Source organism: Electrophorus electricus, chromosome 12 (genome assembly GCF_041902795.1).
Source record: "Electrophorus electricus isolate QZ-2024a chromosome 12, ASM4190279v1, whole genome shotgun sequence".
Classification (NCBI taxonomy): Eukaryota; Metazoa; Chordata; class Actinopteri; order Gymnotiformes; family Gymnotidae; genus Electrophorus; species Electrophorus electricus.
Window position 1 is genome coordinate 11868583 of NC_137508.1, and position 27016 is coordinate 11895598.

A 27016-nucleotide genomic window follows, 5' to 3' on the forward strand; every position below is an offset into this window, starting at 1 on the left:
TTATGTAGCCCCTTCAAATATGTTATTGTCAAAATGGTATTTGCTTCTCCGTCCCACCATTTAACAAAGTAGGTAAATTAACAGTAGTTAAGTAGCGAAGACTAACATGTTATTAAATGCTTAGCACTTGCAACAACCCATCTACAATTTGTTTCGCGCGTAGCACGTCCAGAAGAAGCCGTGAGGCCGACGAGCCTGACACGGGCCGACTAGCGACACGTGTGCCTGCCTCAGCCATCACCCAAACCCAGCGCAGCCTACTATTATTCTAATGCCACCCAAATGGCAGCTAATATGCAGGTGAAATGAACAGAAGACGACCAGCATGTGGTTGATTTGTGTAATAAGGTGACACGGCGCGTGCGCACACGCGCGCGCTCGGGGATGAGTCACGGCGCAGCGGCCGCCCCCCCCCCGCCACGCTGGCCGACCACTCGGCCTTAATTGCCGCCTTCAGGAGAGGGATCTCTGTGCGATTAATGAACATCGCTGCGGCGACGATCACCTGCGAAAAGGTCAACAGCCATACTTCTGCTGCCATTAATTACAGTCTTCCAGGCAGGCGCCAAAGAACGCGGAGGCTCCTGGCGAGCCCCTCGCCCCAGGCGGAGCGAGAGAGAAGCAAAGGTAACAGTTCCAGCCTTGTCCTGAATACCCATCAAGCTCACAGCAACCTGCTTTATTTCTGTCCTCCATCAGCGTTGCGTCTACTCAAGACTGTGAGGCTTTTTTTGTGCAGGGCAGAGATTCGACTGCACTTTTGCAGATTGGAGCAGACGCCATATGGCTTTTACACGCACAGTACACCTCAGAGGGTGCACGTGCACGAATTGTACGACGTACAACTTTTAAATTCTTACTGGTCGTAAACCACAACAGACCCCATTTGTCCTGTGGTCCCTTGCCTGAACAAAGGCACAGTAGTTCTATAACTATGGGAAGCAAGCACCTTGTTTTTTCCCTTGCATACATCGCACACAAAGATGGCTGAGCGGTGGCGTCTTGGCAGCGCTCTAAAGCTGATGTGGAATTCCCGCAGAGGCCATGCTGCTGTTATTGTAACTGGCTGCCTGGCTAGCACTGCCTGGCATGTCTGCCTTCTCAAAGCTGCCTAAGTGTGGACTCCAAGATAAAGAGTGTGTGCGTTTGTGTGCGCGACGCATGTAAATGCCTGTCTGTTTGTGTGTGCGGTGTGAAATCAAAACTGCACAATGCAGTTTGCCTCTAATGGTACAGTCTGTTCCAGATTGTTTTGCTTGACCCTGGCCTGCTGTGTGGTGCCGTCTGGCCAGAGAGGGGACCTTCATTTTAAAAGAAGGCTTCACATGAGCATACACAACACACAGTATTATAATTCCCATTATGATGTTACTTTAATAGCGCTTTTCAGTTTACATTGCTTCCTCCATATTTGATTTTCCAGAGTTGTTTACATATCAGGACCTGTTTTACTATGTATGTTTTGTCAGATTTTGCCTCCTTTTGGAAAATTCTTTTTAGAATCGTCAGTGTATAACTATCTATTAATAACTTGACACATCATTTATTGTAGGGAATTACAATTTTGCTTAAAAATTAATGCTTCAAATATTCTATACATATCCAAGACCATCAAATGAGCAAAGACATGCAAATAAGTTTAGCAATATGCAAATTTTCCCTACTTGTAAATAAGACTGGATATGGCTTCATTGTATAGACTGATGAACTGCATCTATTGCTTCATATTGTGATTACGACATATTCTGCTATGCATTAAAAGCACCTTAATGGTGTAACATCAGCGCGAGGTAACATGGTTCAAGCTTTGCCTGAGTAAGCAAAATGAGTTTGCTGGATCATGTGATTCCAGCAGTTCAGCAAAATGTTTGCAGGAAAAAAAAAAAAAAGAAAAGAAAAATTTAAAAATGTGGTCTGTTAGAGGGCTCATTTTTTGTGAAAGAGAACTGGTTTATTAGTCGTACCAAGTGTTGTGGATACATGTATACAGTAGTTTGTCTTCTCCTGCAGCATGATCGAAACTCTACCGAAGGACTTGGGGTGGGGCCTGAGTTAATGCAGCATGGTGTCACATGACTGGAGGCTAAGTAAGAAAGGAAGTGCGGAGGGAGTGGCGTCTGAGCGCCCGGATCGAGGGTCACCCTTGCCGGCCTCGCCCCTCAGCTCACCCTTTATTGTGCGCTTTGACCTGCTCCACCCAAAACACAGGGTCAGCAGTTCGGCCGCTGATGGCCAAGACTCCGCACAAGCAGTGGGGTCATCCCTAAAAGCGTCTCAAACACCTGAACGTCCCACGGTGCTCTGAGTGGAAACTTTTTCATCAGCAGGACTGTTTGCTCTGGTCTGACTGGATGAGCGTCCTGCAACACTAGGAGAACACACCTGGTCTGCAGGGAATGCAAGGAGGGAGCAGCGTGTAGGTTTGGCTGCAGCTCTGTCGTGACCATGCTTGCTTGTGTTTTGTAGTGTGATTTTATGATTTAATCATAAACTGTTCTGCTTACAATATACCTAAATGTTGCCGATTGAAATAATGAAGTGTGTTTGGGCCTTCCATGTTGTACTCAGTAACCGCTCAGACTCAAAGCAGCAGCAGAAAGAGTGCTCGTGCTCAGCCAGTCTCGCGTTCTCTCTCTCTCTCTCACACACACACACACACACACACACACACACACACACACACACGCACGCGCGATTGCAACGTTTTGTCTCACAAATACTTATACACACCACAACACATTTGTACACTCACTCACTGATTAGCTCACTCTCAATTACACTCAAGCACTCAAGCAGAAATGACAATGAAAATAAACACACACACACTCTGTTTCTCGGACACACACACACACGTACCCACCATTATGCAGACACATAACAGGGCTCAAGTGTATGTGAGTATTTGAAGAACTTTATTGCAACACTACAATTTTGTTGTAACATTGTGGCAGTTGAGTGTAAATTATTATTCATATCAGTGGGAACCAAATAGGATGGATGTTTTGGAATCCCTATTTTAGATACACTCTGTATGTGTGGGTGTATGGTGTACAGACAGTTCTTATGTGTGTGAATACATATGGTTTCTTACACACTCAAATCCATCTGGATTTTGGCATTTGATGTAAGAAATGTAGAATGCCTGCCTGCACAAAGTAGCAAAACAAGAGTTGGGACATATCTTAAAAAGAATGAATCTTACTTCTACCAACTGTTGTTCACTTTGTGGGTGGATTTTTTTTTGTAAACAAAAAATAAATAACCTACTGCTTTATCTCAAGCCACCATCATCGAAACACATTCTAATCCCCCCCCTCTCTCCCTCCCTCTCTCCCTCTCTCTCTCTCTCTCTCTCTCCCTCTCTCCCCTTCGCTCATAGCTTGTTTCTTGACCAGTATAGAGCCAGCCTTGTTGATGCACTAAGGAGATTGCTGCGACCTAATGTAAGTGTGTGTATGTGTCTGTGGGTGAGAGTGTGTGTGTGCATGCATGTGTATGCTCTCAGTAATTAGTCATCCTGCAGTGATGAGTGTATTAGAATGGCAGGCTTAATATCATGTAATACGTTAATACTTATGTGCAACTTGAATTGGAGTTTATCGTGTATTTGATGCCGTGGACTAATCATAAAGGACACGACTTCTCCTCCTTGGCCCTGTGATAAGACCTGCTGGTGTTGGAGCCTGAGCAAATGAAAACGTTTCAAAGATAGCAACAGATTTGTATTTATCTCCAAGGTTTTTTTTTATTCAAGTACACCCTTTGATAGTGGATGTCTTTATATTAAAAGGGTAGAGCTGTGTGTGTGTGTGTGTGTGTGTGTGTGTGTGTGTGTGTGTGTGTGTCTTTGTGTGTGTGTGTGTATCTATATATGTGTCTGTCTGTCTGTGTGTGGGGGGCAGTGTGTCTGTCTGGTAGTGTGGGTCAGCACATACTGTGCAACCCACTGATCAATGTGATTTTTCATGTTTATATTTACACCTCTGATCTCCTGTGTGCTCTCTCTCTCTCTCTCTCTCTCTCTCTCTCTCTCTCTCTCTCTCTCTCTCTCTCTCTCTCTCTCTCTCTCTCTCTCTCTCTCTCTCTGTGTGTGTGTGTGTGTGTGTGTGTGTGTGTGTGTGTGTGTGTGTGTGTGTGTGTGTGTGTGTGTGTGTGTGTGTGTGTGTGTGTGTGTGTGTGTGTGTGTGTGTGTCAAATCCACACAGATTTCAAATGAGCTTCTGGTACAGGTCAAAAGTGATCAGGCACTCCATGACTAAGACCTGTATATTTCCTGATAAAGGCAGTATAGTTTGGAATATCATTAATGACCATTGCAGTAGCCAGCAGAATGGCTGTGCTGGCCAGAGCTCTGACCATATTTAGTGAAGCCAATTAATTTTCCATTTAATGACTAATGTGTTATCATAGCCCATGCATCCCCCCCACCCCATTTGCATGCACTTGCACACTCATATACATTCACATACAATCCATAAACACACACACACACACCCTCATATAAATATTAATATAGCAGTAAGAGTGTTTTTTGAAAACATACAAACTGTGCAAGTGAGCTGATCACGCTTGTTTACACATTGTTTGTTCTCACATGTTTGTTTGTTTTGGACTAAGAATCCCCCCTCCCCCATTTAATTAAAACAATACTACGATAAAAAACAGGAAATAATATTTAAAGCTGAAGGATTTCAAAGAAACTTTGAACTTTTGGATAATCCTCTCAGCACCGCTGGTCGTCCAGGGTCCGTTGATCTATAAAGAGTGAGGATGTGCTTCCAGTCATTGATTGGATTAGGTGAGCTTTAATCTTTTTGTTTATTATCTAATATAATACCTGGGAGAAATCCAATAGAACATAATGATGCAAAGCGCCACTCGCGGCGAGCCATTTGATGGTGCGCCTGTGCTGTCAGAGGAGCGGTGCGCGTGCACACCGTCAGACTCGGCTTAGCTCTTCAGTCAGCGTGCGTCACAGCTAGGGGTGAAACCCGGTTAACTTGTTTACAGAGCGAAGAGTTTAGTTTGAGTGGTGCCGCACTGTGTCGAGTGGACAGGAGCCGTCGTGTCGGGGCCTGTTCGGTCGGGGGGGCTGTTCCTACTGAGGTGAAAGTATGAATAAACCTAAAGTAAAGAGTTTTTTTTTGTGTGCGTGTCTGTCTATAGGGAACAGCACTGATATTTGCCCCCACAAGGGGAGATACACTAGCAGAGTTCTGCAGGCTGGCGGAGGACATGGGCCTGTTTGTGTGCCGTTATAACAACTATGACTCACACATATGGGAGATGCACCTGAAGGTGAGTGTAATAACATTTCTGTCCACATCTCTTTTTAAAAACCATTTCTTCAGGATTTCGTTTTATCTAGCATGTGCCATGTTTTAACGAGTGGCAGAAAGTTGAGAACCGTTCAGCTCTTCAGGGCATGTAGAGTAAGCTCCGGGGCCTTTGTGTTTTCCGCCCGGTCAGCGCACAGCAAAATGCCAGCAAGCAGCGCTTCAAACGGAAACCTCAATCTCAACAGAACCCCCCCCCATGGGCCTGACTCTCAGCAGGAGAACAAAGGGCTGCAGACAAAACAAACGGTGACCACTGCCCTCGCCACCGGGTCTGTCTGGGCCCTGGACATGGTGCCGCTGCCGGCAGCCACAGAGTCCAGCTGGTTAACTGGCGCTGACAGGACGGCTATGGCAGCCATTTTTAGCCGCCGAGGAAGCTGCGAGGACCCATTAGGTCCTGCAGGCCTGACGGGCGGCGCTGCCCATGCCTGAAGAAAATGGGTCTGCCAGCAGGGCCCTGACACTGAGTGATTTGGGCTTTATTCCTGCGGCCCTTTGAGTGGCCACTCTGCTGGCGGACGTGGGTGGCCCGAGGCAGTGGAAGAAAAAAAAACAAAACAACAACAACCAGAGAGCTTCCAAGACGCCGAGCGGGTCTTAGTGAATTTAGAGCTGTGGATAGAGGGAAGCGGTAGAGGGAAAGAGCAAACGAGAGGCGGAGAGATGGAGAGAAATGGTTGAAGGCAAAAGAGAAGGAGATTCTGACAGGGGAGGAGTGCCTCTCACACTATGCCTTTAATAGCCTTGCGCAGAATGTCATAATTTGATGGCTAAAGAACCCTTAAACAATACTGAAATGAAGGAGTGAGTCTTTCTCATCTTACTCCGTGGCCTAAGGAACCGTATGATGAAATCAGTTTGAAGGATCATGCTACTTTATCCCCACTGTTCACGTGTAATTCTATTACTACCACCTGAAGTACTCTACAGAGCAGTGGAGAGTGTGTGTGTGTGTGCGCGTACAATGGTAATAAAAGTTGACGATCATCCTGTCACACCCACTGACCTGGTGCACGTGAAGGCTGACCAGAGCGTGCTGAAGAAGAGCTGGGCCCAGCTACTGTCCTTTCCGATGATAACACAGAGGGGTGAGCTGACTGGAGTCAACAGTCCTACTACTGCTGCATGTGTGTGAGAGAGTGAGCGTGTGTGCGAAAAAAGGAGCAACAGAAGCGACATTTGACACTGCACCAAGATTCCCGGAAAGCAGCTAACTGGAGGAACACACTCAACTTTGCTCAGTAGGACAAATCCTGCTTCATCACTATAAGTTCCTTAATGCCAGATATTCACGCGCTGGTTTTTTTTTTTTTTCTGTTTGTGCATGCGGATGTCGGCTGTAGTCTCCATCATCCTGGAGACTGAGGTGTCTTCTCTGCCCCCTCACCCCAGACTTCGCTGCTTGTCATGCCCGTGTGGGCGGTGTGGGGGCGGGCAGACGGCGTGGGGGCATGGAGCAGGGAGTGGAGGGCTGCGTGTTATCCTCTTATCCCCACTGTTCTGGAATAGAGCCCCGGCAGCTGGGGGACTGCAAGCTGCCTGATAATGCTGCTACTCCCCCCCCTCCGCCCGTCTTAATCTCGTTACTCAAATGGCGGCGAGGAGAGTCATGAATTTTAATTCCGGCGGCTCTCAACACCTCATACGTGCGCGTCACCCCCCCCCCCCCCATCACACGCACAGACGCGTCACACAACCTCCGCACATCTAACGTGAGCCCCTAGTCCTCCCTGCTCCCTGCTGCCAGTGTCTGCTCTCCACTCGTTCACCTGTCACTCGCTGCCTCCCTCCATCCGTCCAGGCTCTGCTGCTCGAGTCTGCTCGTGTCTAGCCGCTGCCTCGTTCTCGCAGGACTTGTTCAGAAGGGGCTGAGGGGATGGTGTGTGTGGCGGGGGGGGGGGGGTGTCGAAAGTGGCAATAAAATAAATGACTTGCACCTCGGCAGCAGCGCGATTAAAACGCACGAGCCGATTTATCCAGCCACCCATGAAGCTGATTAGCAGCCTGTGATCAGGAGGAACAGCTTTGCCTGTTAAACTTTTCACCTTTGCAAGCTTGCCATCTTTTTCTCCCTCTCTCTCCCTCCCTCCCTCCCTCCCTCCCTCCCTCTCTCTCCCTCTCTCCCTCCCTCTCTCTCTCTCTCTTGCTCTTCCTCAGCTTCATCCACCCTAAGCTGCTTTCTTATGTGACTCGCTAACACTTTATAAATTTCTCTCTTTTTTATGCCCCCCAACTCACTCTCTCCTCACACTCCCCCCTCCCCCCGTCCCACTCTCCCATCCTCTCTCGGGCATGAGATTTGAATGTGAATGTGTTGGTCCCTGCAGTGGGTTTAGTGTTGGCTGGCTGGCCGCCCTGATTACCAAGGGGTCACGGGTTCAACCACCGGCCGCTCTGTAGAGGGGGTGGAGGGAGAGATAACGCACATGAAGACCAAAGGGGTTAGTCTTTCATCTGCCCTTCAACCACAGAGGGAGCCAGAGCGAGCGAGTGTTGGCCAAGAGTGTACACATGTCATGGCAGAGATGGTACTGAGTGAATTTATACACCGGGTGATTTATCTTGAGCGTCTTGTCCAAGAGGACGTCCCACTGTTGATGTGACTTCCTTTTACTTTGTTCTGTAATGATAATGAATGAGTCAGATCAAATGGTAATATTAAAATGTAAATTTGCAAATTATTGATTTATTTTATTACACTGAGTTGCCAGATTACGAAGTATACTCTACAGCTACCTATAAGCTGTCAGTCCACTCTTAGTCAATGACGGGATGTTCTATCATGTGATTTTTCCTGGGGCCTCTTTCGCAAATGGCCTATTTACAAAAAGTAGTTAAAAAAATGCAGTATAGTAAAATGCATGTGCATATACAATCACAGTTTATAGCTCTCTCTCTCTCTCTCTCTCTCTCTCTCTCTCACAATCTCACACACACACACACATATATATATAAAATGATATGATTTAATGAAGTCTGTGTATTCATAAGTCCTCCAGATGGTCTTTGGTGGTCAGTCTTCAGACTAGTGGTGTCAGGAATGAGGACGTCTAACTCAGAACTGACTGTAAAATGTATTTCAGCTGACTGAGTTACAGCTATAGAGTGGATGTACTTTAATAAAGTGATCATGAAGTTGCTTCATTAAAAACAAATTTTGGTAATTTCACCACCACTTTTGTCAACAGTGTCTAAAAATAGTATACATTTTACTAATCTGGTATACCTGTACTCCCATGAGCTGTGATTGTGCTTGCCTGGAGCTGTCATTTCCTAATGTAGCTGAATTTAAAAGGTTAATGTAGCCTTGATTTTAAATTGTGCTGTTGGGTACCGTTCACTTAAGGTTGCCATTAGCTATATATGAGTTAGTTATGTTACCATAGTGCTGTGAGTTGATTCTTGGGTGTACTTGATTCTCTTCCAGTGTCCAGCCTCTTCAGAGAAGCATCTGCTTGTCAGCTTTCGCCAGGGAGCGAGCCGATTGGCTAGGACAGGGCGTGGCTCTAGGGTGTCGGCCCTGCGCACTGTTTACATCTTGGGTGGTGTTGAGATGAGCCGGTGGATGAGACAGGGAGCAGAATGAGTGGAAGTGGGGTGCAGTTCAGTTGGTGTTTGCATGCTATGGCTAAAGGACAACTAAACCGAGCAGTACCTTCAGTGGTGTCGGTCATCTCGCGGTGTCCTCGCATAGCTTTGTTAGGATCCTGGGTGACCGCTGTTGTCTGATGTGTTTCAGATGAAAAGAGAAGGGCCGGACGTGTATGATGAGAACATCCACTATCCCGTGCTGCTCACGCTCGCTCTCGGACCCAGCCCAGGACTCCTGCCACTGTGACCTCCCGACCTTCACACAATCGGGCCTTTCTTTGCTCCCTTAACCCTAACCTTTTTAACCACATTTTGCGTTTAAGGTTTTTTTTGTTTTTGTTTTGGTTTTTTTGGTTGTCGTTTGGTTGTGACTCTGTGAGGAGAGGGCGGGGGCGTTGACTTCGTGCACATGTAAGTGTGTCTTTTTGTGTATGTTTGAGTTGGTGTGTGAACTGATGCCTGACCTTGTTACTGTGCAATAAGAATGTGTGAACTATTCTAATCACAGACATGGCCTCACAGAACACAGCCATCCTCTCAAGCACTGAAAACGCTGAAGACAGCATAACAGTAATATCATATGATGTCTCAATGAATATTGCCATTTTAAATGCTGGCAAAACATAGTGCTTTTAAAAGGTTTTAACCTATTTAGTGGTTGGCCTACTTATGTACCTCAGAAATAATCATTTTAATGTTACTGTGTTTAACCACAATCTGTTCATCAAAGCTAAAAGCTAGGTGATAAACAGCTATGGTGTAGTGATTTCCAGGGTGTGCTCTGAAACACACCAAAGGCTCAATGGAGGGGCGGGGCTTCTGGATCACTGTGACACAATCTCACTACTCATCGCGAACGATGAGACCTATAAGAATATCACATGCTATACCATACTGTCTGTCTGGCGACTTTGCCATGTTAGATAGATTACAAGAAGACCTTCAACACTGTTCTGTCCTGCAGGGTGTTCCTTGACTGCACCCAGCCAAAGTGATGAGGGGGTCAGGGATGTGAGCTTCACCCACAGCATGGAATACAGGCATTATATCTTGCGTGAGCTGATGTATGGGAATTAAAAATAAAAAGGTGCATTATGGTTTAAATGTTGTATTCCATTTCCAGTGAGCTGGTAGACGTTGACATATCAACTATCACAACAAAATCTAAAATACTTACTGGATCAAATTTTAAACAATTTTGTGATCCTATCTGTCAAGGTATAATGTCAAGATTTTTTAAAGTATTATAATAAATGGTGAAGAAATGTAAAGTGTTGTCAGCTCTTTGTTCTGGGCTAGTTCTGTTTCATTCTATTCACAGCTGCAACAGTTTGAGTTCCCTGCAAATTTTTATGTGGTGATTGTTCTCCTAGACTGTGCTTCTGCACTGTGACTGTATTTGCCACACTCCACAGATGAGTCCAAAGTGATTGTTTTCCACTAATGAGGCAGGTGACTGTGATTAAAACCTTTTTTTGAAACAATTTTGTGTGCTGGGCCCTTTTCTGTTAATATTGTTACATTTGTTATGGATTTGATAGCTACGAGAAACACTTTTTTTTCTTCTCCTTTTGTGTACAAAGGCTATATCCTAGTTTACTTTTTAAATCAACATTTTCATACTTTAATCTTAATTGTATTTTTAAAAAGGAATATATGCCTGTGGACTACTTAAAGGTAAAGATTATACAAATATTTTTGATTGTTCCGTATTTTTCTATCAGTGAATTGATATTTTTCTGAGATCTTTTGAAACTGGAGAATCTGTGTCTAATATGCTGTAAGTGCACACTGTTGTGTAGCATTAGTTGTTCTAAGGTTCCCAGTCAGTTTTGGCCCTTTCACTAGGCAGTCTGTGCCTGTTCCTGTCTCCTCCTGGGCTCCTGCACTAAGCGTGGAACTCAGCTGGTGGGGGTGCAGAGCTGGTTTAATCCGCGGTCTTGGCTTGGGACGGAGGATGGCTAGTGTTGGTGTGGAGGGACACGCAGGGAGAGCAGTGAGGAGGGCCCCACTCTGTCTTTTGAGATTTGAAAGAGGTCTGTTCTCCCCTCCCATCCCGCTGGAGCAAGCAAGAGCGAGACCGAGAGATAAAGAGAAGCAGAGAGAGAGAGAGATCTCTGTTCTGTACAAGGGCCCCATTAACTTGACCACTTGCCCTTTGCACACAAAGCCTGGGCCAGCCCCCTGTCCCACCCACCCAATTATGTGCGATTAGGCTCAGTGTGCTGTGTCAAGATGCAGAGACGGAGAACTGCCACTGTTCAGCGACCGAGAGAGGACAGCCATTTAAAATGGACCACATGCATGTTTCATGGAGACGGGCATCTTCTCCACTAGTGCACGGAGGAAGATGGAGCCTGGTTTATTCGTTCCGTCTCCGCTGCACAAATTACTGGAACATACTGAGGTGTTGTGCGGATCCATCAGAAGTGCAGCAAATGAAAGTTCTCAATTAGTTTGTTTGCTCATGCATGATTGGTTACATGATGGCTGTGAACGTATCCAGCACTGGGGAGGTTTTAAAAAAAAAAAGTGAATATGTGATTTAAAAAAAGGACATTTTGTGTGAGACATGGCAGTGATTGGATTGCTAATGGGGCAGTTGGCAACCGCTTGGTGCGGGTTCCTCCTACTGAAGCATGCTTTTTCATACCCACACAAACACCAGCAGCCCCACTACAGGTATTGCGCTGGTTTACCCATGTACCCGCCTACCCCCTCGGCGTTACGCTGGTAGTGCCAGTTCAAAGAAAAATGGCACTGACATGGTTCATATATGTATGTAGAGTTAGTACAGATCCTTCATCCGCTGTGAAAGTACTTGTGAAGTTCTAGAAGGTGAAACCAGTTTAAGTTCAAAATCATAATATCCATATCTGTCTCTATGTATGTGTTTTTGTGTGTAGATGTAGAAGTGCCACAAAGGATTTCCAAATGAAGGAATTCACACACCCCTCCTCTACATCGTATATGCTTGTTTCATTTGTGATTGTTTCTGATTCTGTTTTACATTATGATAGATTTACACAAGGTTTCTGTGGTGAGTGCTTATGTAATTCTTCTAAATGTTTTTGTGGCTGTTTTCTGTGCCATCGTGCTTTTGTATGGTGAGCCCCAATGTAAGCAGGCACCAAGGTCAGGAGGACATTCTCGGAGCTCTTCCGTCTCCCTGTCGCTCCTCCTTCTATTTCCTGTGTAGTTAGACTGCCTGATATTAAGACTAGCACCCTCATGCTGACACAACTGATCTGAGGAAGCTCTACGTACACAAGTAAACATTGAGAATCTGAAGACCTATAGTCTCCTGATGTGTCATTGCCGAGTTTCTAACATAGAGAAACAGGATGTTTCAGAGAGAGGTCCTTCATCAGCTGTGCAAGCAAAGTATGTATGTATTTTTCTTCTTCTTTCTTTCTGTTCTTTGCTTTTACCACATTTGGTGAGCTCATATGAAGCTTGCACCTCCACCTGCTACCCATATCTTTCAGTACATGATTTTAAGATCAGTTTATTCGTCTAGAAATGCCTCCAGTCTTGGCCCCTTCCACCTTAGCGATATAAAAAATGGAGCTCTTTTATTGGAAATGTACTAGTAACTCCAGAAACCCGGCTGCGAAAGAAGGGACTTTGCTAACTTTAGTTACTTTAGTTCTGAAAACACATGTAACATTGCATTTAATTAGAACTTCTTTTCTATCACTTTGTCTTTTAAATTTTATTGTAAAGCCCTTTTAAAACTTCATGAATTTGCATATCTAATTTGCTTTTCTCCTTATTAATTTTTAGCATGTGTAAAGTTGTTTTTTAAGCTGCTTTGCAAGTAAATGTATGTGTGTCAAATCCCTCAGGGTTGAATCAGTTTAGTGTGTACTATCAATCCCCCCCAAAAAAAGCAGGTTTTTTGGGGGCAGTAGACAGTTTTCAAAAAATTACTGCACATATGTGACCCTGAATGATGGATGGAACTTATTAGAGCAAGTCAGATTCCCCTCCTTGTGTCATTGGGATAATTGTTCTGGAAAGCTGTAATTAAAATTAACCTTGAGAGACTCTTTTTTTTTTTTTCTTGTTTAGTAAGGCCTACTGGGGGCGGGGGGTCGTCTTTCATTAAACTTTATTCATATTCATGTTTGGCAACATTTAGATTTCTCTGCACACAAACTGCAGAAGTCATTATGTTCTCAGTGATATTTTCACTCCATTTTTAATGGAATCAGTGTAGAATAACCGGGAAATTGTTTCAGTGCCTTTTCTTTCTTAGGTAAGTTACCTTTTTTTCCAGTTGAACTGTATGCTGCTATTTACTTCTGTTTTGGCATCCCAATCCAATCTGTAAAGTGTTCTGACTCAACATCATGTTCACTTCCCAGATTCTGCTTTCTGTTCCTGCCATGAAAGAGAATAAAAGCAGATGTAATGTTTCTCCAGCATGACCTTTCTCCAGTGTGAAAGTATGTCAGGTGAATGACTTGTATGGCTGCATGGCAGAGCAGAGTGAGGCTTTCAGGTCACTTCCTGTGGGGCAGGAAGTGGCACACTCCTGCTGTCCTTCATCGCTCCGCCAAGAAACCTGCAGTGCTGTGGCTGAATCTTTGGCTCAACTGCAGTCATTGTGACATGCAATTCTGAAGGTTGTATCTTCTCTAACTTTCAGTGAAACTGCTTATTGCAGGAAAGTATGTGTGCTGTGGTATGTTTAGATGTAGCTTTGTTTACCCTTATTAAATGTACACTGTGTTAATGACAGACTACTTATTTTGGAGTAGGGATTTAATTACTTTGACCACAAGAAGACATTTTCTGTGCTGGTTTTAAATATTTTAGTCTAGCTAAGCGTCTTTCCAACACAAGCTAATAATTCCCTTAGGAACTTTGGAAGGAAGGCTTGGGGAATGTGATCATCTGTAGGAGTGCTCTTAGACAGCAAGCTCTCCATCAGAGTAACTGACTCTTTAATCCACATGCATCCGACATGAACCTTTCTGTGAAGGAGCCAAACGGCTCAAGAGGCAGTAGAACTTTATTTTTTATTGATTGAATGCTCATAATGTTGATTCTGCATTCAGCCACAGCAATCAAGGATGGGTGCTGTGAAAAACAGTCGACTGCTGCCTGTGTATGCTTTCAGCAATTTAGAAATTAGCTCCTTTGTTGTGTGCCAACGTGTATGTGTGTCATAGGTGCCCAAGCTGTCTCAATGTAGCTACCCTACACAGGAACTAGTGGCGTCAAGTCCTCTTGGCTTCTTTCGGTCGCCAGGGCGACCATGTGAATGGCCCCAAGGCTCTCATCCTTTTTAAGCGCTGTGATTGGTCAACAAGCCTCTTCTTCTCACAAGTGGACTGCCATGCACTAAGAGGGTCAGTTCCTTTTTCTGAAGGTCAACGAGGCAGGGATGTGCACCGCCATTAACTCTTACTTTTACCTTCTGCCACTCTCTCTCATGGACACGCTCACAAGGCCTCGCTGCTGGCGTGTATACAGAGATCAGCTTGCCCACAGCTCGTGATGTTACTGTGGGTTGTGTCTGACACACAAATTCCAGCTCACAGTCATTCTCAGTGTAGATTACACCAAGCTTTGAGCCTTAGCCTGGATTACAGAAATTCCATTTTGTTCTGCGCTACATGTAGCCTGGCTGTGCAGCAGTCTAACTCATGTTGCTCATCTTAATTAACCGTTTGATGCTGTTAATTAGGGTGCCACACTTCCTCTAACTGATAACACTGATTTGTTGTCAACATAAGAGAACCTAAATCTTTAGCCTGTGATGCAAGTAACATTCGTCCCACAGAAGACATGCACAGCTAAAATACTTTGGTTTTATCCTGAGCTTTTGGGAAAAACGTGTGAGAAACAGCACCAGATTTGAAGCGAGCATCGTAATCCTGGCCTGCTTGATATGTGTTTACACTTGCAGCAGTAGACTGAACTAAGTTAATTTTACCGTGGTTCAGTCTTCTAGCATTACCAAAGTTCCCATGACTTCAGTCTTGAATGATGATGTATGCTGCTTATTAATAATATTTAACAAGTTGTTAGCAAATGTGAACTTTGTGGTAGATATTATCTCAGGGTGAGAGTGCTTGTATGCAGAATCAGTAAAGAATTGATTTATGCTACTTGGCAAAGTAAAATGATGTGGCTTTTTTCAGCAAGGTTTATTGTCTAATCGTCCTACCCAAAAACTATACAAATTGTTCTTGGTATAGCAGTAGCATTTGACCAGAGCAGGCATCAAACTCCCCATGTTGGGGAGGCGTGATGCTGTTAACCTTTCACCTTTCACTTGCTTGGGGCCTCAGGTCAGTGAGGGGACCCCGGAGGGCTGACAAACTTTAAACTACAGCAGTGACAATGTACAAAGTTTGCAATGACAACATGAGACATGAATTCCCTAACGCTGAGTTTACACTAAACGATTTTTGCCCTGATATTCCACTCACCGTCAGGATTTGGAGAAAAGCTCTATATCAGAGGAAATTAGGCATTTCTCTCATGGCTCAAAAATCGGCTCTCGATCACCATGTGAAAATTGTTTGGTTTATTTATATATATATATATATATATATATATATATATATATATATATATATATATATATATATATATATATATATATATAAAAGTAACAATAATCCATCTCGTGCATGGTGTCATTTCTTGGGTGTGTCTTTGTGACAAAAACAGTTTGGAGGAGACAGACTCGCTGCATGTTGAAACATCTTGTAGTGTGTTGTCGCCTCTTGCCCATAACACATGTTGTGTGCACGCCACACTGACTTAAAGACTCCTGAATAGCCGAAAAATAGCCGCTGTGTAGTGCGAACAGTACAGTAGTCTGACGACTTTGAAAGTCGTATAGTGTGGCCGTGGTTAAGGATGCCCAACAGACTCTAGAATCGCCACTGGGTGCTGCTAACTACGAAAATTAACTTCCTTGCAGTGAAATGAACAACACAATTCGGCTCATAACAATTTGTTAAAGGTGACAATAGTCGAGTGTTTTCGCTAAATAATACGTAACGATTCTTTGTAATGAGCTCCGATGAGTTTATCAGTCAGGTGTCATGACCTGTGTTAGCTAATTAGCATAATTAGTTGCAAGGTGTTGGATGAAGTGGACCGGTATTAAATACATTTCTCTGAAGGTGCTTCACCCAAAGCTCTACTTAGCTCTCTAAGTGTTAAAGATTTATCTAGTCAGTTCTTTTGTCAGGTCTGCCACTTAAACAGCTCAATACGTTATAGAGACAGAGTGCATGCGTCATCGGAGGGAAAACCACGCCCCCCCGAAAACATGACAAAGGAAGCGAATGGGAAATTGCGGGGCAGCTTGCCTTGAAATACCTTTAACATAAAATGTCAATACCGATTCTAATACACTTCCACTTGACGAAAGGGCTAGAGGTATGTTGGAATAGTGTAGTGGGTATCAATGTTGACCCTCCTGGGGGTGGACAAGGGTTCAGATCTGAGGGGCAGCTCTGGGGAATTCTATACCGAGTTCGAGAACCTTAACTTCGGCTTGGCTTGTAACACCATGCTTCAAGACAAGGTGAAAAGTCGTCTAATATAATTTTAAACAAAAGTCTCCTCATTTTGTTGCATGACTCTAAAGACCTAAAATGAATAAATGTGATATAATTAGATGATATTATAGATATAAATAAATAATTAGATACATTTATAGAGCTTATGTTTAAGCCATTATGAACTGAATTGATATTTCCAAACACACTGAATATGCCTTTCAAACAATGGTCACAGATCAAATGCCGAAATATTACAATTAACTTTTTAAAAAATTAATTGGGGTTATGTCTGCATAATGTTTGCATAATCTAGTTATATTGCAACCTACTATCTAATAGAGTTATACATTTGTATTATGTGCATGTAATACAAGCTCTAAGACCTTTTGAGTCAGTACACTTTTTTTTCTTTTTTTTTTTTTAGAAAAGCACTATGAAGAAGTGTAATATTGTTTATGCTAAATGGATTTCTATTAATTAATTTACTGCTCAGTGGTAGCTAAATCAGGAATGTGAAAGTCCTGGGCTGAACTTATAAAATTCTACAATTGTAAATATCCATGAAAAAGTGACTAGATAATGTCATATTTGCTCCTTGGTTCAACAAATGACATCAGAATATACTCCTCATGAATGTTGGACATTTTATGCACTATATTTCTGTAACTATACCTTAAAGCAAGAGTGGGGAGTTCCTGGTTCCAAATTGTTTCTTGCCTCAGTGTTATTGGTTTCATATTGCTGTGTCTCTATGTGTGGTGTGTCTAGATCATAGCCAGTGACACTGACCCTGAAATCTTATACCATGCCTCAAGTTCAGGACACGCTTACTGACCACCATCCATGAACACTGCAGGAACTGAAATCTTAATCTCAGTGGGAGAACTCATCTCTATACTGCAGTTTGAGGGCAGCACACATTATTATTCCTAATTTCCCAAATGTATATTGCTTACATTATAATCAGTATGTAAACTAAATGTAAACTATGAAGGATTAAACAAGTAATGAGTATTCAGTTATTGCTGTTATAAATACAAGTTCATGCTTGGGCCTGCTCAAGCACTATCTGTTATGTAAACCTGCATATATTCATAGTTTGGACAGAAAAACAGCAGTAGGAGCTATGGTGTGCCGATATTTGTGTGAACATATGTGATTTTACTTTAAAACGGAGAATTATGCTTTGCATATTTAAATAGTTAATCTATAGTAAATTCAGATACAGTCTCATGACTTACCAATTTAGTCTAAAAGCTGAAAACAAAAATGTTTTTGCATGAACCATAAATTCCCTCTGTGTAGTTAGCTACATTATCTGTGCTTATTCTTTATTAATTGATTTTATATTTTATATCTATATATTGATTTTATATCTAAATTCTAAAATAGCAGATGATTATTGAATCAAATTTTTAAATTAAGATGTTTATTAATGAAGGCATGATGTGGTTATCTACCATGTTATTTGTTAGATGTATAAAAAGTCAATGCATTATAATAAAAAAGTATTTGTCAGTATGAACTATTTATATATTTTTTTGTAGTAACATCTGCAAAATGGCCTATGTGCCATCTCTATTATAAGTCCTGAACAATAAACAAAGGTCTTTAAGCCACTTATAGTCTTACATCAAAGTGGCAGAACAGGAGCAAACATTTGCTTCTTTTTTCATCATTCTTATAGTACATCAAAGAACGCTCATAAGGAAGTGTCCAGCCCCTGGCAAAAACAATCTAGTGTGTATGCTGTCCAGCCAAAACCTGAGCGGGAGGACTTTTTTGTTTGACCTTCCACCCTGAAACCTTGTTAACTTCCTGCCAGGATAGAATTGTGTTTCCTGGGATGGGTTTGTCTGGTGCCGGGCTGTGGACATAGCCATGACCTACCTCCAGGTCCTGTGTAACTTTTCAACCTCCTGCGTAGATTAGAAAAAACATTTTGTGGGGTTTAAGCTCATGATGTTGGGTGGAAAGCTGAACACAAGACTTCAACTGCTGGTTATGACAAACATCTACACCATGATGAGAGCATGAGGAGATACTAATGCTTTATGTCCTTGCCGTGACTGGGGTCACTGCAAGAAAGGAACAGGCAGGACAAACTGGTCCTGTCAAAGTATAACTTCTCTCCACGCCATCCTGACCAGAATTACCCAGAAATCTCCATGATACCATTGCCATTGTAAAGCCTCCACCAGCAAGTCTTAAAACATCACCACAACCCACGCTCCTGTTTGAGCATGACTAAACAGTCAACCCCGTCTCTCCTACAGCCTCCTCAAACTCCAGCACCACCCTCTACCCCAACGCACCCTTTCTCTGCATCTCTGGTCACGTCCCCAGCTTGGCGAAATGGCAGTACTCTGCTGAGTCGAGCTTGAGAACGCCGAGGTCTTTTGTAGGGAGGAATCAAGTCAGGAAAAAATGAGCTCGGGAGAGAAGCGGGCTGTCATGGACCTCAATGGCCGCATTATGTAAATCTCTGACGTCCCTTGATGTAAACCTGAATAGAAACACATTAACGTCTTGTATGTACTTAAAAAGAGCCCCGACTTCGCCCGCGCTGAGACGGCAGATCCAGTAATCATGTTGACAAATTAATGGCAGAGAATTAGCTGTCCATTAAAAGTGTATTATGTGCCACACTGGCACATAAAATTACTCCCAAATAAGTGTGGGAGCAGGAGAAAGCACCAGTGCACAGTGGAGAGAGAGCGTGCTGGAGCCAGAACTGACATAAGGGGCTGTCTGACTGACATTTTTAGACCTGAAGCCATCAAAGCACAGTAAGAGTGCCTTCAGGTGCTAACCTTTGTTGAAAGGTTGTAATGAGGTTGTGTGGGGGTGAGATGTCAGATGCTGGGTCTCCGTTTCTTTGCGGTCTGTGTGTGTGTGTGTGTATGCACACGCATGTATGCGCTAGGGGGTTAAGGAGACAATCAGCATACCTGTCTCATAAGCCTGTTTTATTTCAGGGATAATTTGGCCCTGCTGTGCACTGATGCAGTGTCTCCAAACGTGCCACTTCAGCCAGGCCGGCTCACCCTGCCAGTCCTCCTGCACGCAGTCACACCAGGGCCGTGATATTTCACCGAGCACAGGGACTGAAATGCAGCGGGGCACCTGGCTACGAAAGCCATCAATTATTCTATTGTTTTATCATCTCCTCAGCTTCCCAAAAGAAAAATGTCATAAGATTTACTACTCCCAATCACACTGATTTTTATATTCAATTTTATTTAGCATTGTAATTTCATTCATTTTGCAGTGTTTTTTTTGTACTGCTGTAAAGCAGCGAAAATGTGATGAAAGCGTAGCGGTGAGCTAAATGGCCTTTCAGCTGCAGCCTCTTTCTTCTGGCCATCCATTTAATATCATATGAAGACTGAAAAATAGTGGGTAGAAATAGTACAATTGAAAAACTAAACCCAATACAAAAGGGATTTCATGGAACTGCTTGGGAGGCATTTAAGTGAGCAAGATTCTGATTATCCTGCCTTTCTGTACGTTTAGACTCATGGGGGGTGTCTACTGGAACTATCGCATGTGTCCTATGACATATGCTGACATAATCCAACAGACATCTTTATATTACTATCATATATACTACCAATGTCCTTTCTGACAATCTCCCAGTGCAGTGAGAGATGAGGCATGGCATATGAAAGATAGTGGCATATATTTGGAGCGGTGGGGTAAAATGTCAGTGAAGTTAAATGATATAAATGTCAGCTGTGCCACTTTGGCACCTGAGCCTGCAATATGTACTCATGGCCTGTCAGTTATCTGTGTGACTTTGAATGTATACGGGCCCATTTGAGCTGCTGCTCTGGGCTCTTGAGTGACAAGACAAAGCCTGAGTTAAATAAACATTTGAGACATAGTTATTTCTCCCTTTCTTTCTCTCCGCATGCCCTAAAATGTAATTCAGATGTCAGCGCGGAGCCTTGCTAGCGTATGGTGTGGCTTCTCTCGCTGCCTCTCTCCGTCTCGTCTACCTCTCCGTTCGCTCTCCCTCTCCTTATTGTTCCTTTTGTTCCCTGTGCTGCTCCTTTATCGAACAAGACATTGCAGCGAAAGAAGAAAAGATGACACTTTCGCAGTTGTCCTTCGTGTCCTCTTTGGAGTGCCTGTCATCTTGGCGGCAGAATGGTGACAACAGCCTCGACAGCAAAGCAGTGTCCCCGCTTACAGTAAAGTAACTCTAATGGAACCACGACACCGTCTGCCTGCTTTTCTGTGTCTCTGTGTCTGTCTGTTTCTCTCTGTAAGGCAGTGCAGTCACCATATCCCCTCTTAAATTAAGCAGTCATATCACTGACTTCCATTGTGCATGGGAACGTTTCTTACTAAGAACAATTATATCCAGCATTGTAAAATTTTTTTTTTTACTTTGCCTGCCTATAAGCTCCAATCATTTGCCACATGCTTTGTTTCTATTATCACAGAAATGTCATAGTATGTTTTACAGCTTCAAAACACCTCTGATGTCAGTCTTCACATTTTTTCATAATAGATTCATTTCATTCCAAAATTACATTTCTTTCTCTTTAAAAAATGGAGCCGTCATCTTTTCCTGCCCTTTGTGAATTCTCCCTTTCAAGGGGGATTTCCTCTATCTCACATTAGGTTACAATTCATTTAGTTATTTAAAAACATCCACCTCAGCAATAATAGATAATTGTGCGGCGTTCCACACGGATCGCGGCCCTGCTGAAGCTGCCTTCCCCTGGATTTGATCCCCGCAGTGTAAGCAACCCAATCAGAACTCGGAGCTCAGCTGGGCCTTTTTTTTTCTTTTTTTTTTTTTTGCCTGAAAGAGCGGCCTGCACAATACCACCAGGAACCGCAGGGCACCAGCCACTACAATATCTCTCGGAGGCTTTTGGAGCCAGGCCACCAGGGCACAAAAGCCCGCCGGAAGTGGGGCTAACTTCTAGGAAGCCCTTCTACCTGACACAGGCCTGCAGGGGGGCAGGCAGACACAGGGTACCGGGCGAGGGGGCTATTGTTCCCCGATGCTGGACTTAAAGGAGGAAATGGAGAAAGGAACGGAACTCGGTTTCTTTTAATTGTTGAGAGAAGGGAGTCTGTCCCCATCATTTGCTGGTCCCTCAAACTCGTCCATTCTTTTCCGTATTTAACGAACCCATCTGCCCAGTATTCCAGACAGTGAGAGGTTCAACAGATCCTTGCATGGCAGTGAATTCCCCACTGTCTTCACAGTGTTTTGTGTCTTTTAACGTGAGCGGAGAATTACGTAGTTAAGAACTTAATTCAGTGTATCAAATTTTGTTGTCTATAGAAAAAAATTAAAGGACTGCATATTAATACTCACTTGCAGCATATGTTGAGGCCCTATTTGAACTAATTCCTGAATTAGTGAATTGGCTTGCATTTGTGACTTGAGCATTAATGACAAACCCAAGTGATCAGCTTGAAAAAAAAAGCCCTATACATTCCACAAGACCAGGCATTTAGATCTCTTGCATTATGTTTTGTGGCATTGTTAGCAAACTCATCTGAGGCACAGACAATGTCTTAGGGCCTCCACTAGCTATAGAGGCCTTGCATATGGGATTTGGAACATGAAATCCATAATGGTAAACATTGACAGATTGCATCGGTTTGTTTCCATTAGGGACTGAGATTGGTACACTTGTGCTAAGTGGCCCATTGCTGCAGAAGACTGAGGCCCATCTGAAGAATACTCTTAATAGCGTCCTTAAACAAGACCTTTTGTGCCCCCAGCCTTTCTCAGGCCACAAAATTAGGCTTCCTTTTTCTGCAGCTCCCCACCTCCTTCTTCTCCCTCCCATAAACCACCATGTGAAGTGGTTCATTACGAAGGCTCTCCTCCTCTCAGGTACTGGCCTCAACTAGTCCCCCATTCTCCACTCCCCTAACTCCCTTAGGAAGGAAAAAGGAAAACATGCTGGACAAAGGTCCTGTTCGCACTTCCTATGGAAAATTAGCAGCTATTTCTACCAAGGTAGAAATCCCAATTACCCCGCATTGTCGGGATGCGCCTGAGCCCTCACTAGCAGCTTGCTGTGGAGCTGGAGCGCATGGCCCCTCTCCTCCCCCCCAATTAAGAGCGAGAACGCTCTTCTCCCTACCAAGTGCGTCTATTTGCCTTGTCCAAAGTCCCCCACTCCTGGAACCCTCCACAACCTCACCGAATGTTCCTTTGAGCCACAGAAGAGCTCTCCTGTACCAAGCCGGGTGGCGATGGGCCTTTTGCGTTCCAACCGTTGTGCCCTCCAGGACCAGCAGGTTTGCCTGGGAGGCATTGTGCATGCCTGAGAATTCTCTCAGGATAGGAACAACAGCATACAGGAAAAAAGACAAAGGGGGATGACCAGAGGAGGAGAAGGGGTGCACCTACTTGTGAGATGATAATGACAGTGTGGGGAGGGGGAAAAATGCTCTTATTACATCACTGTAGATGGATCTTGAAAGGACCCTTGGGTTGGCTAGAGTTTCACTCTCTGTGGAATGCACTAGACCCCCAAGGCCATCAGAATTGGTGTGTTCACTGCCAAAGGTTGAGGGAGAAATGCAGCACTGTCAGTCTGTAGGGCTCGTTGGTGTGTCCAGGTCTAACCAGACTTCCTTTTGTTCCCAGCTAAACAAATGGTTGTTTTGGCATGTGGAGACTGAACGTGATCTACCACATGAACAACACTGCCCCCAGCGTGGTGTGTGGACCAAACAAATGAACCATACTTTCTGATGAAGTATCTTCTACACCCATTCAGGGGCAGAGCTTGCACTGGACAAAGGTAAGCAGGGCCCCCAGGAGCCAAGGGTCAAATACAAATGGGATTCATGTGTCAACGTTAAATAACGTATTCTTAAATATATATGAACATGTTTTAAATAATGCCTGTTATCTGTTACTGTAGCAACTATGTTTGGTAATCTTATCGCAGCACCACCCCGGAGCACGGCAGTCACGGTCTGCACAATGTTTTTACGTAATGACGCCATCGTGCAAATGCAGACCCGTGCAGGACAGCAATCAATGATAGCTAGAGTGTGGAAAGGATGTGCTTTAAAGTACGTTTCTGAGTGTTGCGAGACAGAAAATTTAAAAAACGACGTTATCTGAGTGAAACAGAGAAACATAGGAGTAGCAAGCAGAAAACATGTCATGGCGTACTGCCTTAACTAGTATTTTTCATTCATAATAGAACTCTGCCACACGGGCTCGGCGGCTTGGGCATAATGCTAGTGCGAATCTAAACTCCAACATGGATATGAAGTTTCACTCGAGGCTTTGGCTGCACTTCAGTGCAGGAATCACAGAACCTCACTATTTCACTTGTCTTCCGCAACAACAACAACAAAACAGTCCGCTCTTCAGCGCGCCCATCGTTCACTCCAAAGAGCCGGCTCAAAGAAGGACTAGTATAGATGGCCCTGACACACAAGACACACCCCATCCCACAACAGCAGGTTGGACGAGTGAGCATGGAAGCTGAAGAAAACTCAAGGTAAATACTTGTGGTTGGGGGGGATGGGGTGGGGATGGGGCACTCCTGTCTCTCATTTAGTGCCCCAAATTCACTAAATACACCTCTGCTCACAATTGAAGCTTTTTGACATAAGCTTGCATGCCACAAGAGCTCAAATTATACAGATGCTGTTTAACTGTGCTACTCACTGCAGTGTGTTGATTTTCTCATGTTTTATATTTGTAATGGGATCAGTGAACAGAAAGCTCATTGTTGTTACGTGTAATCACATGATCAGCCTTAAGATGAACTAATACCCCCTAGCTCTTTTTAAAAAATATTTGGAAAGCAACAATGTAATGCAAGAAGGTGTTATTAAGGCAGTACAGTCTAGCTTCTCATTTCATTATGTTAATGTAGACTGCAGGAACTCATAGCACTCCTGTTATTAACGATTTAACCTGAACCACCACTTCACAAAAGATGGCGGATGCATTAAAGTAGTTAGAGATTATTGTGATCAAAAATGCACACATGGTCTGTATAAGGCAGTCATGTCAAGAACTGTGCGGCATTACGGGTCTTTTTACTGTCTAATTACACACTGCCTGAATAACAGAGTTGGTCTCTGAAGGCAAAGTTAAAGGAGAACTTGTTGCATTTTGGTCACCTTTAGTGTTTTACAGCTGAATCTGTCATTTGAACACTCTTCACTGTTGAAATAAAATTGTGATTTGGATCTATGTGCTGTTCTTATTTGGTATGTATGAATATAGAACTTGACTATATCATAAAATCATTAGATCAAAAATATTCATGATATATTGAATTTAGACATTTTTAAAATTCCATAGATGACAAAATATTTTATAATTAAGATGATGGTTTGAAAAATATTAGTTGTAAATGGATAATACCAAGAACTAGGTTTGGGATAGAAATGTCATAAATGATAAGACAAACACATTATACACATGGTTACATATATAGTCACAGATGTAGTCTTATTACTCTCATGATCTTTGTTTATATTGATTTGGTGGGCAGTTTGGGGACGTAGTATAATGCCATTCGGATCTGACTGCAGACCTGAATGGATCTGAATAGCTGTTGGAGAATTTGTTTTGTTAGGGTTTTTTCTGACCATTACATATTTATAACAGTTTTTCTCTCTATAGTAAAAGGAAATATTGTATTGCATTGTCACTGGATATTCAAGCCTTAAATATCATTATTGTCCATTCAATGGGCAAATATAACATGTTGTAGAAACACATATGTGTGTGTTCTGTTACAAATGTGTGAAAAAGCCATTCAAGGAAGTAGAAAGCTTACTTGATTTTGGTAGTGAAATGTCATTTGTTTCTATTTGAAAATGGAAAATGAATTTATAAAGAATGTATACTTTATTAAATAAATAGTTCAGTAAATAATAGTAAATGTTATATATATATATATATATATATATATATATATATATATATATATATATATATATATATATATATATATATATATATAAATTAATTAGCCCATAGAAAGATTTTTCTCTTTCAATACTCTGAAGAAGGATATAATACAATTAAAAAAAAAAAAGACTTTGTGCTTTGTGGCCAGACTCATGTTCTCATAGAGCTTGGCTCATACTAATTTAAAATCAATGTACAGAAAAGGTAAATGTCACATTTAGCCTTTTTTTATTTTTACAATGTATCAGTTTATTAGATTTACCTTTTCGACGTGACGTTCTTGTTAGCCTGCAGTGTCCTAAATTTGACGTCGACACATGAGCCTCCTTTATGAACTGAGAAATAACAATAATAAATATAAAAGCTACTTTAGGGACTCTGTCAGTGCCAAACTGACATACTGTGAAATTTCAAACCGACACTTATTTCAAAGCCAGGCTGTTCCAACCAGCCACGATCACTTGCATAGACTTCTGCTTGTCCATAATTGTACCGCAATTGTTTGTGTGTTTGTGTGTCAATCATCCATTCCACTAAAAGGAGTTGGCAGCGAGGTCATGCCACTGAAAAGGCATTAGAGTCGTAACCATGGAAAAGACTAATCATAGCCCGGAGAAACCCTTGAATTCAAACCGCGAGGTGCCAGAGCACCGTGACCCATGGCACTGCACGCGACCTGAGAGCGCAGGCGAAGGCCCGAGCGCCCATCAGCATGCGCGTCCTCTTCTTCGCTGTCTTATCGATGTCTTCCGCTGTTTTCTTTCATTTTGGCAGCTTCGAAATATAAGAGTGGGATTGCCATTAGCAAACGTAGTCTACTCCTCTGCCATATCTATTCACATTTATTAATCGCCGCTGGACGACTCGCCGCTCGCAAATCTCTGTATTTGCTCTCTTCAAATTGGCTGCGGTCTCCAGCAAACAGGGCTGGCGTACGAAACAGAAATCGCACCTGGTGACAGTCGCCCGGTGCCATGGCGGCAAATTAAGTCCTCAACGGCGCGCGGCTTTTAAGTGCACGGCGCGCGATACCAATCTGCAAGTTTATTATTGCCCGTCCACCCGCTTGCCGTTATCACAAAACACAGTCATTAAAAAGCATTTGACCTTTTTTTTTTTTTTCCAACAGGGATCTAGAAATTACTTTCTATTCCCTCCCCCCTCCCTCCCTCTCCCTCTCTCTCTCTCTCTCGTTCTCTCTCTCAAATCACGCTCCTCAGCAAATTGTAATCCAACCTCCTTCATGAAGCCGGCGACAGGCCAGGCAGCCCTGAGGAGATACCGCCTTTAATTAAATGTTACATCTGCCAATTGTTTCATAAAGACATTGAGGGTGACAAAAAAGGGGGTTCCAGTGAGAGAGAGAGGGGGGGGGGGGACAGACAGAGGGGGGGGGGGTGCGCAGGGGCGGAGAGAGTGTAGCGCTCCTCTGACTGGCCTTGCCTTTTGCTTGGTGATGCTAAGGCTGTCTAACAGAGCTACTGTGTCTATGGATAAGGACACAGTTGTGAGTTAGACTCCCCGCCCCCCACACACACCCTCACACACACACACACACACACACACACACACACACACACACACATACCACCTTCACATGACCCGCAGGCTCTTAGAAA

General features: G+C 43.4%; 1 protein-coding gene and 1 long non-coding RNA gene across 3 annotated transcripts in view; both read left to right on the forward strand.

The window, feature by feature from the left end:
* camkmt (calmodulin-lysine N-methyltransferase) overlaps positions 1 to 10414 on the forward strand; it is a 70703-nt gene extending 60289 nt beyond the window's left edge. The window contains exons 9-11 of the mRNA XM_027011585.3: positions 3380 to 3443; positions 5167 to 5298; positions 9079 to 10414. Of these exons, the coding sequence (XP_026867386.2) occupies positions 3380 to 3443; positions 5167 to 5298; positions 9079 to 9177 (295 nt within the window). The 3' untranslated portion in view covers positions 9178 to 10414. The remainder of the gene's footprint in view (positions 1 to 3379; positions 3444 to 5166; positions 5299 to 9078) is intronic.
* Positions 10415 to 10736: 322 nt separating this feature from the next.
* On the forward strand, positions 10737 to 24620 carry LOC145660364 (uncharacterized). 2 transcript variants are annotated; one of them, XR_014126650.1, is made up of 3 exons: positions 10737 to 12318; positions 23097 to 23253; positions 23665 to 24620. It is a non-coding gene; the product is annotated as an uncharacterized LOC145660364 (long non-coding RNA). The 2 variants fall into 2 exon arrangements; XR_014126651.1 differs by having other exon boundaries at positions 10737 to 12314.
* Positions 24621 to 27016: the final 2396 nt, after the last annotated feature.